The 20,825-nt window shown below is 43.3% G+C and overlaps 1 protein-coding gene across 1 annotated transcript in view; it reads right to left on the minus strand.

The window, feature by feature from the left end:
* The window catches only part of NR4A3 (nuclear receptor subfamily 4 group A member 3), a 33,431-nt gene that overhangs the window by 7,123 nt on the left and 5,483 nt on the right, over positions 1-20,825 (minus strand). The window contains exons 3-7 of the mRNA XM_054584618.1: positions 19,345-20,306; positions 15,584-15,713; positions 14,947-15,119; positions 4,801-5,000; positions 2,338-2,516 (exon numbers count right to left, since the gene is read on the minus strand). Of these exons, the coding sequence (XP_054440593.1) occupies positions 2,338-2,516; positions 4,801-5,000; positions 14,947-15,119; positions 15,584-15,713; positions 19,345-20,304 (1,642 nt within the window). The 5' untranslated portion in view covers positions 20,305-20,306. The remainder of the gene's footprint in view (positions 1-2,337; positions 2,517-4,800; positions 5,001-14,946; positions 15,120-15,583; positions 15,714-19,344; positions 20,307-20,825) is intronic.

Consider the following 20,825-nt stretch of genomic DNA (forward strand, 5'->3'; position numbering starts at 1 on the left):
CAGATCCCCTCAAGATGAACTCCAACCTTCTCACCTAGGTGTGAAAGATTCTTCACATCCGATGCCGCCCTTACTTATCATAGCAGTCTCCTTTCCCATCACTCCACTCTTTTTAGACATAGCCATCCTGAAGCACATTTTCAATGGCTTTAGAGAATTTTTATTTATGCTCAGAAAGCTCACTCCTTCCATTTTAGCTTGGCAACAGCGTATCCTTTAATCAAGGGCCAGGTCCTGTTACCTCTTTTGAGAAGACTACCCCCCGTCTTTGGCCTCTCCGCACTTTGTCCCTGCCCCCACATTCCCACCATGGCTCTCAACACCTTGTATCACATGTACCCTCTAGGGGTGTGTGTTATCACCTCTGAACACCGACCGAAATGTCAGAGTGCCTAGATCAGTGAACGCTGGTTGATTAACTATAGAGATTTGATTTCCATAGAGATGTGGCAATGTACTGGGTTTATTTACCGAACGCCAAGGTTGGCTCTAGATGTTATTTGTTTTTTTTTAAATGAAAAAAAACACCATACTCCCTAGTTTTGAATGTTTAACTGTCCTAGGAAGAGCTGAATGGTTTTGAAATTGAGCTGAAGCACTTTGGATGAAAGGCAGCTGCTGAACCCATTTCATTACAGTTCTGCTGGAGTAATAATACACTTGTGTCTTAAGTGTGCTTACTTTCTTTGGGTGCTCCTGGTTTGAAAGTCCTTTAAATCGACTCCATACCTTTAGACACTCTTTATTTTTGTTTCATTAATGACTCCCTCGGAAGTCTCTGGGAGCTCCCGCCAAAAAGAAGCCAGTTTCGCCTGGCTGGGTGGCTCAGTTAGTTGGAGCATCATCCCTTACACCAAAAGGTTGCAGGTCTGATTCCCAGTCAGGACGTGTACCAGAGACAACTGATTGACGTTTCTCTCTCACATCAATATTTCTCTCCCCCCAACCGCCCCACCCCTCTCTCTCAAGTCAATAAATATACATCTTTGGGTGAGGCTTAAAAAAAAGAGAAGAATGGAGTTACTCAGGCAGGACCAAAGACCTGGAGGAGGCGAGGTTCCACTTGGAATACAGAAAGAACTAGCTAGTGTCCTACTAGCTAAACATTCCTACTCTAGCACATGCCATTTAATTTTCTTCACCTCCATGTAAATCATTCAGTGATGAACCAGCCTAGCCTCTTAAGGTACTCAGATATATCTCACATAAGGTAACAGGAAAGGGCCCAAGAAGGTGCCAGGACACAAGGCACATCTTGCACGATCGGCAGGGAGGGCCCTCTGTGCCAAAAGATGCATTTGGTCCTCTGTGAAACTCATCACCTGCCTGAAAACACATGCTTTTCAGGCAGTCAAGAGGGTATCAAACCTGAACCTCAATTCTTAGTCCCACAGCCTAGGCTGTGCTTCAGTCTGATGAAAAAAATGGGAGGCGAGCCCCTGGTCTGGCCAGCCTCCTCTGGAGCCTCCACCAGTTGTCACTGCCTCCCCAGACCCCAGTCTGGCCAAGAAGGATGAGATCAAACGGGAAACTATGAAAGCATCAAGCCACAGAGGGAGCTCGGGACTTGGGCCTGGGGAGCAGCCACAGGGAGAGGGCATCTCCTCTCTAACCCAACATGCCTGTCTAGTTTTCTCTCTCTCTCATGCGCTCTCTCTTTCTCTCTCTTTTATTCTCTCTCATTCCATCTTGGAACCCTTTATCTCCCAAAAGATAGCAAGGGAGAGATGTCTAGGGAGAGAATGGTATAATATAGAAACTGAATATGTTTTATCCTTCTGTTTCTAAACTTTTAAAAATTACTGAGTTGAGCCATTTCTGCGGTTTACAGCTACCCATTTTCCTCAGTCCTCTGCCATTTGAAGTTGTTAAATAAAGTGGCACATAAATAAATAAAGGTGTGTTTTATATGTGTGTAGTTCTTTGGTTTTACTTTGGCCCAATAGCCAGGGACTGGGGAGAGAGGAAGTCTTGCCCCTCTGTCCCCCAGGAACAGGCTGGTTAAGGTAACCTTCCTTTGAAGCGCCATGTAAAAGTAACCCTGAAGCAGTTAGTTCAACTGTCAACAGAGTGCCTGTGGAAATTTGGACTTTCACATATTGGGCTTGCTGACAATGGTAACCCAATAGGAGCCCTCTCCCCTGAAGGTTCATGACAATACGTTGCAGATACACATCTCTGGCTTAAAACTGGGTTAAACAGCAGATTTTGGAAAAGTGGCAATCATTTTCCTAATTTTCTGGTGTGTGCGACAGCCAAAGCCAGAATCCACCTTAACACAGGAAAGGGGAGAAAGGGGGACGCGGTCACTTCGGGTGACAGCAGGGCGGTGCTTACGTGTGATCATGCTCAGTGCTGACAGGCATGCTAAGGCTTGGATATCAAGGTTCAGGCTCTGCAAACTTAAGGAAAAGTCTTTAATGGAGTCGAGCCACTCCCCAAATCCACGAAGGCACTGAAGTCGGTGCAGAACAAGTCCATTGCAGAACACAAACTTATCTTCAGCAGTGTTTGACCTGCAAGAGAAAGGCATGGGAGCGGGGGATAGAGAAACGTTAAATAGATCTATTCAGTCTGTCCAGTGGGATAATATCATAACACACAGGGACCCAGACAGCCATGAGGCAGTGTTGGGGACCCAGAATGCTGCTGTCAAACCTGCCAAAACGCCCTTGATGAGCAAGACTGTGCTCCTGGGATAAACGACCACCACCACTTTCTATGCCAATGTCCTTGGTGAGCATGAGACCCTGTTTCGGACTCACCCTGGAACAGGACACTGAACTAGGCAGGTGAAGCTCAGTGCACCACCTCTCTCAGCAGTGAACCAAGATGTTTGCTCATTTTCTTAAATGTCAAAAACTGATAAGGCCCGAGGCCAGATACTATGATTCCAATGTGCAGACTCTGAAAACACCAAGCCCCTGCAAGTGCTAGAAGTCAATCACCAAGTAATAAGTGGCCCCGAATTTGAAAAGTCCTTATCCTGTATTACCTTCTCTGCTTTCAGCAGTGGAGCTGCAGAGGGCTATTTCTCCATCTGTCCTGATAGTGTATATTATGTCCATAAACATCCCATAGTTCTCTCATGAAAGGTGCCCTGGAGCTTCTGGTTGGACATCACCGCTCAGCTGGGTGGGGCCTTGGGTGCTCCTTTACTATCTCTAAGTTTCCTTTTCCTTAAGTACAAAACAAGAGTTCTAATTGCTGCTTCCTAAGATTGTTGTGGGAATTAAATAAAATGTAGGATTTGAAAGCCCATGCACAGTGCCTAGTACACAAGAGAAGTGTTGGGTATAATTAATTCTGAATTCTCTGTGATCCTAACTTCAATCTTAGCCTCCCTTTAATTTTCAAATCTTTTTCCACATAGCTATCTCTTTCAGCCTACTGCACGAACAACTTAATCTCTCTCTAACTGAGCCTCTTGGATGAATAGCTTCATTCATTCACTCACTCGTCAAGTATTTCTTGAGCCCCACGTCTGTGCCATTCCTAGAGCCAGGCTCTAGAGAAGACTTGGTGAATAGAGCATATACAGTGCCTGCCTGCATGGAGCTAATCATTTACTTAATCCTTTGCTGCCTGCCTAACAGATGATAGTCACATTGCTGGTTTGGCTCCTGCGTACACTGGATTAGCTGTAAAGATGTTAATTACTGGCCCTCTAGTTGTAATTCCACCTCTGTCTCCTCCACAGGGGTATACAAGGACAGAATGGCTCAGTCTCAGAGTTTAAAACCTGAACCTCAGACCACTGGCATCAGAATCACTGGAGCAGAAGGTAAAATGCAGATTTCTGGACTGCCTCTAAGAAAGCTCCAAACCAAAATAGCTGGGAATGAGGCATGGGAGTCTTCACTTCAAACAAGAATTTCTGGTAACACAGTATGAAATGTGGGGTGAGGGGTTAAGGAAGAGAATAAGGAGAAAGGAGACTTTTTCCTATAATATTTGGTGAAATGTTGGTACCATCTCCTAAAAATACGTAACTGCAAGGAAGCAAAGAAGATTGAATTTCAAATGCTACAGGTGGACTTTATGAGACTGGGCTCCAGCTTTTTGAAAAAGAACTTGTGCTTTGTGCTTGGTGTCACTGAGTATGACAAGTTGAACCAAATCTTTTGATCCAGAAGCTGTTCTCTTGGAGTAAACACTGCGGGCTGAGAAGCTGTGGGAACTCATTAAAGCCACATCTGGCTTACTAGAACAGTGACTCGTAAATAGAAACCCGTGAGGTAAATGCAATGTTCAAAATAAATACTTGCTCCCAGGAAATACCTTATGCACCATGGGACTCTTTCTAGAATCAGAGAATGCTGGAGTTACAAGGAGCTTCCAAGATCAACAAATCCAACCTCCTTAATTTACACAGAAAGAAACCAAACTTCTGATGAGGCAAGTGACCTGCTCAAAGTCTTACAGCAAGTCCATAGTAGAACTGATGATAGAGCCCAGGAGTCGTGGCTTCCAGTCCAGTGCACTACCTGCTACTCTGTTGTTGTTTTTTAAATTATTTTTTGATTTTAGAGAAAGAGAGAGAGCATTGACCTGCCCTTCCACAGTTGATTGTGCTCTGATCCAAGATCAAACCAGCGATGCTGGCATGTCAGGGCAATGCTCTAATCAACTGAGCTACGTGGCCTGGGCCCCCACTAATCAGTTTTTTAATGCCTGATCATATTTTATATTTTCTTCGTGATCCAACTTCTCTCCGATGACTCATTTGCAAACACAGCAAGTTTCAAACTTCCTCAAAGGAAGGAGTGGACTGAAGGAAGATAAAATAACAGTGATTACCTGATGGAAAGTCTGAGAACAAACAGCTCCAAAAAGGCTGATTCTATAAGTAATGCCTGATCTTCTTTGGGGAGATCAGTAAATCCGGGGATCTTTTCTGCCCAGCTTCTGGATACGTCAATGGAGGCTGTCAGAAGGTTGTAGAACTGTTGTACATGCTCAGCATCTGTGCCCGCAGCGGCCTGGTCAGTGGGACAGTACTAGAAAGCAAGCCACAGACAGCAGCGTTATCTCAGTTCAACAGGGAAAACAGCATCGTTTGCAAATGGCTTTTCCAAGACTGTCTATGCCTGAATCCTTACTTTTAGGTGCTGCAATTTAGGAAACCCTTCCGCATTCACTATCTCATCTGATTCTCACAGTGGCCCCATGATGTAGAGTGGATTTTGTTACCACCTGATAGACAAATTTGCAGAAGTCCCATCAGTGCAGTGGTTTTCAATCTTGACTGCAATCCCCTGGGGAGCTTTAAAAAACACTCCTGTCTGGGCCATCAGCACAGAGATTCTAATTTAACTGGTCTGGGTTGAGGACTGGTTGTGGGGACTTTTAAAAACTCCCCAGGTGATTCCAAAAGGGCAGCTAGTGTTGAGAACCAACACCTCAGGGGGTTGTGTCTGTGTGAGTCTCCAGGATCTACTGATTCCACTAAAGCAAAGCTGTCTCCAAACAAGATGCTTAATTAACCCATGGTTCTCAAAGTGTGGCCCTTGGACCAGCAGCATCAGCAACACCAGGGAATGCACTAGAAAGGAACATCTCAAGCCCTGCCAGAGACCTACAGAATCAGAAACTGAGAGTAAGCCCAAGAAACTGTTTATCAAGATCTCCAGGCAATTCTCATGCACGCTGAAGTTTGGAATGACAGAATTAATGAATAGGAGAAGAGAGTGATTTCTGCTTATTGTAGATGGATTTCTGTGAGACAAAACCAACCAGGAAGAGGAGGGGGGAGGGTATCCCCTTAGCAGGGCCTAGGGAGCTGTGCACCATCAGACTCAGGACTTGTGGCTACTTAAATTAAAGAAAATTATATTAAAAATTCGGTTCCTCAGTCACACTAGTCATATTTCACGCTTAAAAGCCACATGCAGTGCAGAGCATTTCTATCACCACAGAACATTCTATTGGACAGAATTGATCTAGAGGGGGCCCGGAGAAGAAAGATACAAATAGGAACAGTCTCTCCCCAGCTTTTGGGTATTCTGGTAGAGTCAGGGTTTTGCCTGAACCACAGGAAGAAAATCTTTCCTGCTTCAAGCAGAAAGATTGATAGAGCAAGGTGGCAATGAAGGGACAGCCAACAGCACAGGCAGATCTGCAGAAACACTCACGTGAATAGGCACGTCATTGCCCTCATGCGAACAGCTGCACGTGCTTTTGCATCCCTTATCTCCTGGGGTATGAATTTTAATTCTTATTTTACAAATGAGGTAACTGAGGCTTGGAGAAGCTCAGAGAGGCAGAGACTTTCCAGAGTTACATAACCAACAGTGGTACAGCCAAGACTTAAGTGTGGCCTGTAGTTTCCAGTCCTACTCCTCCTAGCTATTAATAACATCTGATGTTCTGAACTGGTAGCCTGTGGTATAGTTTTACAAAAGCATTTTACTTTGCTCTAATTGGAGGTCTCCGGGTATGTGTTCATTTGGTCCCATGTTTTGTCAGCAGCCCAGTGGCTGGCACAAGATTCGCCCTCACTCAATAGTTGTTGAACATTGTTCAATGAAAGAAGAGTCAAGGGAGTGCCTAGGTTTGCCACAAAGCCCTAACCTGGCCGGAGGAGAAACGGCCAATGAGCAGCCAGATCCTTATTGTAGAACTAGTTTGGTATGAGGAAAGGAGGCACTTGTCTTAATTGGGCCTTTTTTCTTTTTCTTTGTGCTTTCCCCAGAGGCATGATGAAATAACAAAAGAAACAGCAGACAAGGAGCCGAGCCACTTTAATCCTAGATTTGTCCAGTCCCCTCATTTGTGAAATAATGTAGCTCTGCTGCTTTAGTTATCTGGGGTAAATGACTTCACTTTTCTGAGCTTCAGTTTTCTCCTCTGTAAAGCCGGGATAATACCTTCCCCAGTATTCTGTTGCGACGATTCAATGTGATAATATATGCGAACGGCCTGACACCGAGAACATGTTTCCCAAATGATGACAGTGACGACACTGAGAACAGTTGTGATACTTGAAACTCCCACTGTCCCTCAGCCTCTATATTTATAAAAAGGGGGAAGGTTTCTACTTTTCAGCCCTGACTTTCTAGGATCCTATAATATCAGGTCCAGTTCAGAAGCCTGGATCCTCTGTTCCCAGGAATCCCCCCCAGGGCCTGGATTCTAGGAAGCCCTGGATGTTTCTGTGATGTAACAGACCGTAGGAACAAAGTCCCACACTTAGCTAAGGATGGCAGTCTGAACCCGGTGCCAGACACTTCTCACTACCTCTTTTCAGCACGTGCGCACTATTAACTGGAGGAGAGTCAGAGAAGGGGATTTTATTTTACTTTTTTAACTTTCTCCTCTGATATGAATCTAATTCCACATGCTCTCAAAGGGCAGGCTGAAAAATCAGGGCAGAACCCCCTTTTGAAAGCTGCCAGCACTACAATGTGAAGCTTCCAAATGAATAGTACCATGGAGTAGGGGCAGCGGGTCGCAGGGTCCTCTTCCAGGCTCTGGCACTGACTTGCTGTGCAGCCCTAAATCAGTCACTTAACTTCTCTGGGTCTGTTTCTGCCTCTGAAGTAGGAGGCGACTGCAGTAGCTGATCCCTAAGATTCCTCCCAGCTCTTAAATTCAGCTATCTTTCTGTTATTGGTTTCTAGCTTAAGTCCATTGTGGTTTGACAGTAGATACTGTATGATTTCTATTTTAAAAAATTTGTTAGGGTGTGTATTATGGCCCAGAGTATCAGCAATCCTGGTGAATGCTCCACGTGCTGGCTCTTGCATTCGATGATTCTAAATGTGGCTAATCACACCAGGTATGATGTTATTGCTTAGAATTTGACCTTGATTCATCATTATTTTGTTTTAAAATAGTGTATTACATGGACAGAAAAAGACTAAAGGATGTAAACTTTTTCCTGGGAATAGGATCTAACAGCTCCCTTCTGCACTGACTTCCCTGAAACCATAGCTCACAACTCAACAATCTCTCTGCTTGCCATATTTGCTCACCATACTCCAGAGCACTCAGCTTTCATCTGGGGTCCTCTGCAGGCCTCCAGCCCTGCCGGGCTCACATTTCGTGCATCCTGCACACTTTGCAGCCCTTGCCTGCCCTGCGTATCTGCTTTTCTCTGATGAGGCTCAGCAAGGAGGAAAGTCAGCAGGCCGGGCATAGCAGGCTCCAGCCAGACTCCCTGGGCTTCACCTGCCGTGATTCTAGTCCCTGTGTCAGTATTCTGGAGCCAGACTGGACACAGCCTGAGCCACCACTAACGTGGGGGTGAAATGAGGGTAAGCATCCAATGCTGAGGGGAAAGACAAACCAAGTATCCCCTCTACTGAACATAAGACTTAAGGAAATACAACAGTTAAACAAATAAAAACTGTATTAAATGTTGCAAAAAAATAAACATAACAAAACATTTTAGATTCTTTCTCTGCCTGGCTTAGCACTTTATAAAAACCTCACCAAGGAATACCGGACCTGGAGTTGAAGAACCAACCCCCCATCTCTGCTTGTGTGCTCCCCTATATTATTCTCTCAGGGCTAGGCAGGTTTGGGGTTCACCAAAGAGAATCTAGAAATACTTGTTTATTGATTATTCCAATCAAACATAGGCCAAATAGAGAAATACTTTAGAAATGAATCTTTTTTCCTGTTTATGCTAGTCTTTATGGATAATTGATCCATCAAAAATCTGGCCTTACCACCAGCCAAAGATACAGTAAACATTTACTGACACCTAACATCTAACGGTGATTTCACCAAAGCACCTGGAATGAGAATCTGGAGCTACAAACAACAATGAAAGTTATTTAAACTGAAATGAGCCTACACATTTCATATGGCAATAATATGGCTATACAGGTCAGATTTCAGGCAAAGCCTAGGCCTAAAACAAGTTATTTGAATGGAACACCAGCCCTAAAAAAAATTAGCAATGTGATACTTTCATAGCAGCATGGAATCTGGTATTTACTCTATCTCACTTGTCAGTCCAGGCTAACCATGTAAAATACCCTAAGAACATTTTATCTCCCTTTGCAATTTTACTTTTCCCTGCATCTTTATATATTTTAGATGTGATCATCCTGTAGGCCAAACTATAGATATATATTCTTAGGCTCTTATACTTTAAAAAGTGACACTTCAAAAATTATCAGTGAACATATTTTTCCCCATATTTATTCTTTTCTTACCTAATTTACTCCCTTTAAAAACAAAACCAGAAACAAACAAAACCCCCCTCTTCTCGCCAGTGGCATCACTGAAGTTATGTATTTACTCTCCTTCCTTCAGGGCAGGTGAGCTCTATGATTGGAGGCGCTTTTCTTATTTGACAATGTGGCCGTGCTCTAGAACAGTGCCTGACACCCAGGAGCCATTCAGCACATATTTATTAAATGAACTAATAGCTTTCTTGAAAATTTATATCCTTACTGCTCATTCCTTGACAGTCCAAGAAAAGCCAGGAAAGAGGCGATTCAATGCAAAATTGAATTGTTCTTATTAAACTCTATTGATGGTTCTCAAATTTTGAGTGTGCCAATGAGTCATCTGAGGTGCTCGTTAAAATATAGGTTCCTGCCTGCCTTCTCCCTGCCCCCAGTTCTGATACAGACAGCCTAGGCATGGCCAAGCAATCTGCATTTTAAGCAAACACCCTGGCTCTTTCTGATAGAGGCAGTGTGGGCGCCGCACTTTGGGAAGTGCTGACCTGTACCCATCGTGGAGTTACAGCAGATCATCGTAGCAGGCGTAATGATCAGGGAGGCAGGGAATGAGAAGCTGGAAGGGTCTTGGCAGTGCACTTAGTCCAATTGCCTCACCATTCAGATGAGGAAACAGGTCCATGGAGGGGCAGGAACTGGCCTGAAATCATCTAATGAGCTGGTGGCCATTTCTGAGGAGCCTCATGAAACCAGCCTCTGCAGAGTTTTCATGCTGTTTACTTTGTAGGTCTCGCACGTGTTAGCCATGTTATTTCTCAAGCTATCTTGTTAACATACTTAGATGCCATTTGCTGGTGCCTGGTTTTATCTGAGCAGTATCTCTTGTATTTGGCGTCTGTTACTACACTAAGTGACACCAATTACCAGAAAACATCCCAGTTTGCTGAAAAATACTTGAAATGACCAACTAATGAGGAGGTTAAGTTTATTTTCTCATTAGTAATTATGCAGTCTCTGAAACCAAGCCCAGTATCTATATATACTCATATTGCTAAATTAAAAGCAACTGTGGGGCAGGGAATAGCAACATTTCAAGAAGAAACAAATCAAATGTGACATGTTTTGACTGCACTGATATACAATGATCTGAGCTCAGTTTTGAAGGAGAGAAGTTTGGCCCAAAGGAAATGTGAAGGTCCCAGAGCCAGAAACGCTTCACAGAGCGAGCGTTCTCTTTCTGGCCTCCAGAACGTTCATTCCCTCTGTGACTTGGAACACAAATCTTCCACCTCCTTTCCCACCAATGAGGAAAACCGCTCACTGCCTTAAAGGCACATATGCTGGTACAAGGAGATTGGAATGTACATACCTGTCTGGCAAATATTTCTTCATTTCTCTATTTGCCTAATTCACGGAGGGAAGCTAGTACCTTTTATAAATTGTTTCCATCCAATCAACTGTCTGACTCAAGACTGACAGGGCAAATTCCTATCTAAAATGTAATAAATTATGGATACATACTACAGCTGTTAATGGGCAGGAACAAACGAAGAGATTTTTTCATTTTTCACTTTATCCACTTCTAAATGGTTTGATTTTTTCAAAAACCAATGGAGATTTATTAATACCATTGTAATTTTTTTTAAACAAAACCCTAGTTATATTGCCATAAAACAGCAGAGGCAGCATGGCGAACTAGAAACATATTCAAAATGCCCTGAATAATGAGATTTAGGTCTAGGCTGGGCTCTGCCCCTGACCTTGGATAAGTGACTTAACCGTTGGAAGCCTTTATTTACTCCTCTGAAAATATGGGAGTTGGATTAGATGATCTCAAGGTCACCTCCAGTCGTATACATTTATAAACATAAAACTTTAAGGAGAAGGTATTATGAAAATTGAGTTTCAATGAATGACATTCTTAAAAAAATTACCAAAACCATAAGTTCTATCAGAAACAGCTGAGGCTTAGGTATTAGGTACTCAATAAAATCATCTTCATTTTATGCTGGGGTTTTTTTTTGTTTTTGTTTTTTTAGAAAACAGCAAAAATATAGATTAGATATAAAACAATTAAAATATAGGTTCCTGTCTGCCTTCTCCCTCCCCCCAGTTCTGATACAGACAGCCTAGGCATGGCCAAGCAATCTGCATTTTAAGCAAGCGCCCTGGCTCTTTCTGATAGAGGCAGTGTGGGCGCCGCACTTTGGGAAGTGCTGACCTGTACCCATCGTGGAGTTACAGCAGATCATCGTAGCAGGCGTAATGATCAGGGAGGCAGGGAATGAGAAGCTGGAAGGGTCTTGGCAGTGCTCTTAGTCCAATTGCCTCACCATTCAGATGAGGAAACAGGTCCATGGAGGGGCAGGAACTGGCCTGAAATCATCTAATGAGCTGGCAGCCAAAGCAAGTTCAATCTTACTAAATAACAAGTTACTTAACAATACGTATTTTTATATGTATATGTGTATGTAATTATTTGCATTTAGGGATAATAAGCTAAACGCCAGAATCATAAAAACTTAGAGTTGGAAGGAATTTAGTATCATCCAAAATAACCTCTCTGCTAGTGAGAAATTCTGTTACATGTTCTCTTTAGTTACTTGTATTGATGATCACAGTTTCCACAGTAGCTCTTGTAGCTAAGAGAGCTCATCCTTGTCTTTAGAGTGAACTGAAAGGGAGCCCCCCCACCTCAGCTTTTTCCTCCAGATCTGTCCTTGAGAGCCACAGTCCTCTTTGCCACAGGGCAAAAGAGTGACTTAAAACCTGCCAAACATTTTCCCTTCCTGTCTACATATGGTCATTTCCTCCAATCATCCCTTACAAGTTTCCAGAAACAGTATGTCCACATCTCTCTTGAACCCAGCTTGGAATTGGACTCAACCTTGACGTGTGATCTGATAGATAGGACTGAGTCCATGGGACCATCCCCAACTTGGTTCTGGTACCATATTTCCGCTGCCCAAGGTAATTTAGCATCTCTCCCTTCTACCACATGTATCCTCTGTCGGTTCATTGCAAGTGTGTATGGAATAAACTCCCAAGATCTTCTTAACATGGACTATTGACAGGCCAAGGCCCTCCCATGTTTTTAAATTCTAAATGCTTAGCTTCACATTTATTTTTGTTAACTTCCTTCATGATGGTTTCAGCCCATCCTGTTCCAACCTGTCGAAATCACTCTGAATGTTGATACTGACATCCATCATATTAGCTATCCCTCCCAGCTTTCTGTCATCTGCAAATGTGATCAGCATGCCTTCTCTGCCTTCATCCAAGTTTTTGATAAAAATTCAAAGTTAATTGATTTGGGTCCAATTTTTGATAATTTTGTAAAGCTATCTAAAAGCAAGAGAATCCAAGCTATGAGGTTCAACCTGATTCCAAAACAATGCAATTAAAATAAATATGCCTTACAAAATTGAGCCAGGCCCCAAAGGTAGATCAATGTGACCCAGACTGTGTCATGGTCAATCTGCTATTTTGGACAAAGCTAACAATTAAATTGGATAAATGTTTGTTGATGAGGATGATGACTCTAGTCTAACACACTGAATGGTGCAGAGACAAGCAAACATGCTGGATTGATTTTTTCAGTGTGGAGACAGTTCCCAGCTGGGACAACTCAAAGTGCTGAAGAGGATTTGCCACTGAATAACTGAATAATCCATGTAGACCAATAATCGAATAATTTGGGGCCAAAAAAATTTACTTCTGGAGCCTAAATTATCTGGCCTGACCACCAAAAGTGATTTCAAACACCCTGGAATAATGACAGATTGTGCTGTGTAGTCTCGGCATGGGCAGTGCGAGAAAGCTTCCTTAAGTCAGAAAAATTGCCTAAGGGAGGAGGTCCTCATTCCCAAATGCTCTTCCAGCACCTCTCTCACCTCTCTCCCTGAAACCAGAGATGTAGGGAAGTTTGGTATTTAGGAGCACAGACTTTGGGGTCCAATACACTTGGCTTCTAATTCTATCTCTGATGCATATTAGCTTTGTGATCTTGGACATTCACTCAGTCCTTTAGCCTTTCTCGGTTTTAATCTCCTCATGTTTAAAACAGAGATAATAACATTCACCTTAATGGTATTGCTACATGGCACCTGACATGTGAAGTGCTCATACCATTAGAACATTCAACAAATGGTAGAATGGGTTTTGGTCGTGGAGATGACATACAAGGAGGACACTGTGCTAAAGCTTTGATGAGTGTCATCTTATTTAATCTTCACAAACCCCAGGAAGTAAATATTATTCCATAACACAAATGAGGAAACTGAGGCATTAAAAGGTTTAAGCAGGTGTTCAATGTTATCCAGCTCCTAAATGATGCTGCTGGGATTTTGATCTAGGGGCCTGCATGGTTCCAAAGTCTAAGGCCTTAACCACTGCATTATTATGCTGGACTATTATTTGAGACTTTAGTCAAGAGATGCTACTTGTAAACAGAATAAGAGTCCTCAACCTTTGGTTCTAAAGATCTACCATGATTCTTCTATGAAGTCTTGTTATCAAATTCAGAGAAGAGTCTTCACAGCCCATAATGAGGGTAGGGACGAGTGAAGGAGGAGCAAAGTGGATGTACCAATCACATTACTGTAACCTAGAAGGAGGACCCATAACAGACACACTCCAACTCTTTTCCAGCTACTTAACCACAAATTTGAAATACTGATTAGACCTGGGGAGGGAAATCTGGTAGTAGCTGCCAACCCAGACCAACCAACTGGGGATCGCTGGACTGGTATCTCTCTGATCTATGTGCAAATTGTGTTTCTAGGTTTTCTTGTCTTAGAGTGAGGGTAGCTATTCCTACAGATCATGGTTTTTTAAATGGTTAAATGAGACAATGTACCACAATGTCTAGCATGTAGAAACTGCCCAACAACTGAGATTGTTTTTTCTTCCTTTCCCTCTCTGGTGAGACCCTGTCTTACTAGAAGTTTGCTTTTGCAAGTCTTTTTAAAACCTGCCTTAGGGTAATGTTTACACATTTGCTTAGAAAATCCTTTTTCGTTGTTCTTCTCTTTGTAATCTAAATTTCTGGCAATTTGCAGAATTCAAACTGATGATATTTTACTATATCTCATATAAAATAAGAATGTTGGTACATTTTGGTTGACTTCAATAACAACAGTGGTAATCATTTGTGGTTTTCAAATGTTTTCTCAACCATCTTTCCTGTGTGCCTGACAGTCAGGACAGCCCTCTGAGGTTAAACACTGTCGTCATCTCCACTGTAGGGATGAGAAGGCCCAGAACAGGAGCCAGGCGACACAGGTAGGAAGCCGCAGATGCAGCATTCCATCCCAGTCCTCCTGATGCCAAGGCCAGAGCTCATTCCTCTCCATCAATGGTCTGATCCCTCTAAATAAGCAGCAGGTTAATCAATGCCGATGAAATTGGGTAAACTGCTTAAGGATATACTTAAAGCTCACCCAGATGGTTTGATCATAATATGAAAAAACCAGTAGCCACTTTGCCTGAACCATAAAAGAAATCTACAAATTGTATTGCACCTGTGCAGATTTTCATTGGCACTACCACCCGGAATCCTGCAACAATAAGCGTGACAGGTGCAGCGCTGTCAGGCCATTTGTTAAGGCATTCAGGGATCCAATAAGGCAAAATTATTTGGTGCAAGGGATGCCCTGGAATTGCTAAATGAAGTGAGAAATATAGAAAAGGTATGAAAACTGTTTAGTACAGTGGCGGTCACAAAGTCATTCAATCAACTCATATTACTAGTATCTGAGTAGAGGCCCTGCTCATTCATTCGAAAGCAGGGCATCATAAAACTTACTCTGGAATAATCAAGATCTCTGGGCGTTGAGTCTGTTAAAGCTCGGACAAGGGCATTCATCATACAGAGTGGCGGAGAAGGTGGAGAGGGCTGAGAAGGTTCCTGCTGTAATGGGCTCTTTGGTTTTGAAGGCAGCCGACCTCTCCTCCCTTTCAGACTATCTGTACGGACAACTGACGCCGAGAGAAAGAGAGAAAAAATGTCTTCAAAGATATTCGTGAATAGCCATAAATCACAAAAAGAGATTAAAAAACACTTCACAGTTGAGCAATCATTAATAGGCCAACCGTTTAAAAGTGGCACTAAGTTTGGAATAATACTCACACAATGATTTAATGAGAGTTGAAACAAGCAGCATAAAAGCCACCCATACTTACATTTGGTAATGAATTAGCCCTGAAAGTCTCCTTCTTAAACAGAATAAAGATGTATGTACACAAGCTCTCTATTGATTTTGAGAAATTAGAATAAGTAGTCCTCAGCTATTTTTAAATGTAAACATACACTGTAAAAACAAAACATTGGAAGGAAAGGGAAACAAGGAAAATTCACCATCCCAACATAAATCTTAACATTTTTTTCAGTAATATCTGAGAATACATATAAGCAAGTTGGATAAAAAGCATTATACCCATACCTTCTTTAACCATTCCGACACTGAGACACTTCTGAAATCGACAGTACTGACATCGGTTTCGACGTCTCTTGTCTACGGGGCAGTTTTTATTGGCCAGGCAAACATATTTTGCATTTTTCTGCACCGTTCTCTGAGAAAATACAATACAGAGATAGTCAACTAATAGTTTCTGGAAAGAGGTAGAACCTGACAAGATGTATTTTAATTACAATGTGAAAAGCGACAGTGCAATTCGTATAATTAGATAAATTTAATTTCCTAACACGCTAGCCTGCAGGAAAAACAATTTTATTAGTGTTAGCTGCTGACAATGAAAATCATCTCGGATTGTTCTGAAGCAAGTCTCAGGAGACATCCAAGTCTGAATGATAAAATCATATCTGAAATTACCAGGTCAACATATCATACCTTGGAGGATTAGATTATCTCCACTTTTAATATCCCTTTGGGAACAATTTTCTACTTGTTCTACTCCCTTGATTATTGCTGACCTTATTAAAATAAAATCAAAATTATCTGGGATGTACTTTGTTGGCTATCACTTTTGTAAGTCAAATATCATAGTAACTGGCTTTGTTCCCCAATAGAGATGAAATCATAAAAAGCATACATCAGGATTTGTCTAGTTAAAACATATAGGAAATAATGTTTTAATGCAAAAGAAATCACTTAATCAGCCTGTGTAGTTTATCTTTAGAAGAATATAGATGTTAAATGGCCATTTTTGATATTTAAAATCAAAATCTTAAAATTGGACACAAACTATCACTATCACATCCAAAACAAAAACAAAAAAATGAGAGAAAGGAATATGGCAGCCATACATTTTCAATGAAAATTCCCATGAATACAGGTTATTTCACAAATGACTATAAACATAGACATCAAAATAGCCATATTGTAAAAGACACCTCATAAAACTTGGACTTGGATATAAAATAATGTTGTATTCTTCAGAATCACATATAATTTTAAAATCACACATGGAGAAATAACAGCATAATTTTGTGCTCTAAATATACGGGAGGCTTGATTTATTTTTTTAATTTAAAAACATTTGTGCAAATAAATGTATGTATTTACCATGTAAGGTGAGATCATTAAAAAATTACCTGAATCTACACAACTCCAAATATAGCAGAAAGTTGGAATTTATTTGATAAGCCTAAAAAAGAAAATCCAAGTAATTTGGGGTTGGTGATTTATTTCTTGCCTAAAATTCTAGACTTATTTTCAGTCTTTACTTTCAGAAGTCCTCACCTCTCATTTATCAGTTTTCATCCTATCATCTTTTAATTTCACTTTAGGACATCATTTCTAAACTGCTTATATATAACTTTAAAAATTTAACAAAATCGGATACTTTTTCCCTGCATTAGTAAGTAATTTTAGTTTAGTCCACTGAGCCACACCAGCCAGAGCTGTAATTTTAGTTTAAAATGCAAAATTCCCAAACACAAATATGCTTCTGAGTTTCCAGCATTCAAATTCTCAGCAGTCTTTAAGAATAGGAAACTTGCGTTTCCTGAATGAAGCTCTCATCACACATGCAGTAATTTCCAAAACTATATTTCTTGTCCTCAAGGCCACATGCCAATTTGAATGCTGGTGGCATTTTGCTTCAGGTATCTATTTTCCCAATAACCTGAAACCTCTCCCATGGTTGTTGTGTGCCTGCACAGTTTAAGGACAGGGAGAGATCGTTACAGTTCAATCACTGAATTCCATCATTAACTGCATTTCATGTCACATTTAAAAAAAATTCAATTTAATGGTAGAAAGCCACTGGGTAAAACCTGCTCCCGTTCCCTTAATTAACAGATCTGTGGGGTGGTTCTCTCCATTCTACTGCCCGCCCTTTCAAATATAGATTTGTTTTCAAGGGATTGCTGCAGAAAAGGAAGGCTGTTGGGGAACACTTAATTGACATTTCTAGATTAGGAATGTACTACCACTTCTATATTTTGGTCTATTCTCAATTATGCAGGGATGGTTATATTTGAAGTTACTCGAGTACATCTTTTAATTGTTTTTATTTTTCCCCCTCTTTTGGCTGCCTGTTTCACTACCCTTCAGCATTTCCACTGAAATTATATAAAAATCAATCTGTGAAAGGAATGCAGTTCCTTGAAAGTAACCGTGGTGAAGCTTGAGTAGTTAAGAATGAAAAAAGTGGCTAAACTGAGGGTTCTACATTTAAAACGTCATAATCCTGTGCACACTTTCAATATAGCATTTACATTGCAAAGTCTTTCCATAGCATTTCCGCAGTTTTCTACAGAATTTAATTAATCACATGATTTCTCTCCCCAGATCAAAAATAGCGGTTGCTTGTTGGTATATATACCAATCCACAAATACATGAATTTTTACAAATACTTTGTAGTTTGCATTTATAATGAACTATTGTTTTATGGCCCTTTGAAGATTATAAAGTGCTTTCATAATTGTTTTATTTCACTTACTACGCACAGCTCTTCTCTGAATTTTATTCACCTGATAGGGAAACTGAGGCCTAGAAAGAAGTGTCACACCCAATGTCATATAGTTGTAAGGTGACAGATCAAGGCCTTCTATTCGAGTGTTCTCCAAGTCCAGCCTGCTCCCAGATACATCCTATTGGCCTCCCAAATCCTAGTTATCCAATCAGCATCTAGCTTCCCCTCTCCCTCCACCCTGCCCAGCACTGCAGGCTACAGATTGATTATTGTGGGAGAGCATTTGTGGGTTTGCAAATGCCTGAGATCATGATCAGGGGAGTGGGTAGAGTGGCATAGAATTAAGTGCCTGAAGAAGTCTGGGAGCCAATAACAACAGCGGAGTATCAAGAGAACAAAGCCTCCTTCCCCTGAGTGGTATATAGAATGCCCAACTCAAGAGTCAGGAGAAACCAGTTGGAACATCCTGGGTACTGATAACTCGCTGTTAACAAGCTATACAATCCTTCAGCTCCCCAGGCTTCAGTTTCCTCATGGGTAAAATATGGACGAGGCCGAAACCCTCCCACTGTAAAATTCTCCTTCGGTCTGTGAGATCATGCACAACTTCTACACCTGGCACTGTGCGTGGCACAGAGGTAGAGTGGATTGGTAAGACCCCAGCTTCTGTTTTCTACGGAGGGGGCTGTCTATCCAGCTGCCTATTCTGCAGCTGCAGAGGTGTGAAGGCCGTGTGCACTTGAGGGCGATGCAAACATGAGCTGGCCTCCTGTCTCCCTCTCACTTTCCGAGTGTGTGTCCTGGGCAGTTGAATAACCTCTCCTAGTCTCCATTTCCTCATCTATGACACAAAGATACTTAACGTCTACCTTCAAGACACTTAAAATTAGCTAGTGAGTGGCCAGAATGCAATCTTAGATTTGTCTGATGCAACAGTTCTAGCTTTTACTATGAATATCAAATGAGATACAAATGTCCATGACCTGGCCCACTGACCCTATCCGGTCAGAATGGACAGAGGAGACATGTTATGAGGTTTCTGCATTTTGGAGATCCCTTTGAGAATCTGCTGAAAGCTCCCCGCAGAATAAGGATCATAAGATAATGCCAAGCCAGGAAGTTCAAAGCCCCTCAAGTCCATCCGAGGCAGCCGCCTATAGTGGACTTCAAGTTAAACCACCCTGAGAAGGTGGATATGAAGGTGCTAGGCTACAGGAACGCAGAGTATAATTACACCTCTGACACCGGGGAAGGACCCACTTAGATGCTCACTTGAGCGGGGGTGGCTTAGAAGGCTGGTGCCAGGAGGAGGCGTGCGCTCACCTTGAAGAAGCCCTTGCAGCCCTCGCAGGTGCGAACGCCATAGTGCTGGCAGGCGGCGTTGTCCCCGCACACGGCGCACGTGCCCTCGCCGGACGACGAGGTCCTAATGGGCGGCGACGGCAGGCTGGGACTCTCGCCCAGCAAGCTGGATGCGGTGGGGGAGGCTGTGAGGCCAAGCGGCGAGAAGGCCAGCGTGGCAGCCCTCTTGGGCAGCGGCAGCCCGTATGGGTGGCCCTCGAGCGCGGCGGCCTGGCTGCCTGCTGCGGCGGCTCCCAGTGGCAGGCTGAGCGCGGCGGCGGTCGTTGGGTCGTAGCCGAGGTGGTGGCCGCCGGCCGGGCTGGGCGCAGGCGGGTGAGGCGGCGAGGGCTTGAAGTGGAAGAGCGGGAAGCGTGCGCCGGCCACCGTGGGCACCGCCTTCATCGGCGGGTCGAGCAGCGGGCCCGGGGCGATGCAGCCCGGCGCCGAGGGCAGCGCGTCGTCCCACAGCGCCCCGGCCTGCGGGGGGAAGCCCGGCGTGGTGGGGGTGGACGGCGGGGATTGCTTGAAGTACATGGAAGTGCTGGGCAGCACCTCGTCCTCCGGTCCGGAGGGCGGTGGAATGGATGGCTGCTGCTGCGGCGGCGGTTGCTGATGATGGTGGTGGGGATGGTGGTGGGGGTGGTGGTGGTAGCCGTGTGCGTGGCCCTCCTCCACCTTGATCAAAGGTCTCGGCCCAGGGGGCTGCATTTGGTACTGGCAGGAGGACTTGAATTCATAGTTGCTCGAGTAGCCCTCCACGAAGGTACTGAAGCTGGGCAGGGATGTGGTGGCTGTGGCCGTGATCTCGGTGCCGCCGAGGTCCATGGTCAGCTTGGCGTAGTCGGGGTTCATGATCTCCGCGGCGTACTCCGAGCTGTAGGTCTGCGCTGCATAACTGGAACCTGGAGGCGATGGACTATACTGGGCTTGCACGCAGGGCATATCTGCAGGGACAGGGAAAAGGGCCTCTCAGAAGCAAGTCAGCACTCTTCCCTGTCTAATAGGTAGCCCCGACTTCATTCCTCTTTAATCTAGGTCTAGGAAACAGAGAGGAAGTGACATCCTTTCCTCCTTCTGGTAGCAAAGATCTAAAGCCCCATGCTTCCTTACTTCCTCTCTTCCCAGGAAAGAAAAGCTCAATCCCTGAGAGACCGCCAAAGAGCCCACAAGGTGCCAAAGCCCAGCCTCCTGGGACCTCTGCGCCTATCTTTCTTCCCCTTGCCCCTGTCCTCCACCAGATCTGGGACATTTGAGGTCTTTCCTCATAGGCCCAGTGATGTTTTTAAAAGTGGTTTTGAGCCCTATACATTAATTGGAGAGGCTTCAGCCCCTAGTTCGGAGGACACAAAGAAAGCCAGTGAATGCCCTTTTCTTTGGGAGGGGAGGAAGGCCAATGGTCTCCCAACTCACACGAATTGAATTATAAACCTATGAGTGAGTAAAAAAAAAAGTGTCCTACATGG

The sequence above is a fragment of the Pteronotus mesoamericanus genome, unplaced genomic scaffold, assembly GCF_021234165.1.
Source record: "Pteronotus mesoamericanus isolate MK-2021 breed Mesoamerican mustached bat unplaced genomic scaffold, CSHL_Meso_final contig_78, whole genome shotgun sequence".
NCBI lineage: Eukaryota > Metazoa > Chordata > Mammalia > Chiroptera > Mormoopidae > Pteronotus > Pteronotus mesoamericanus.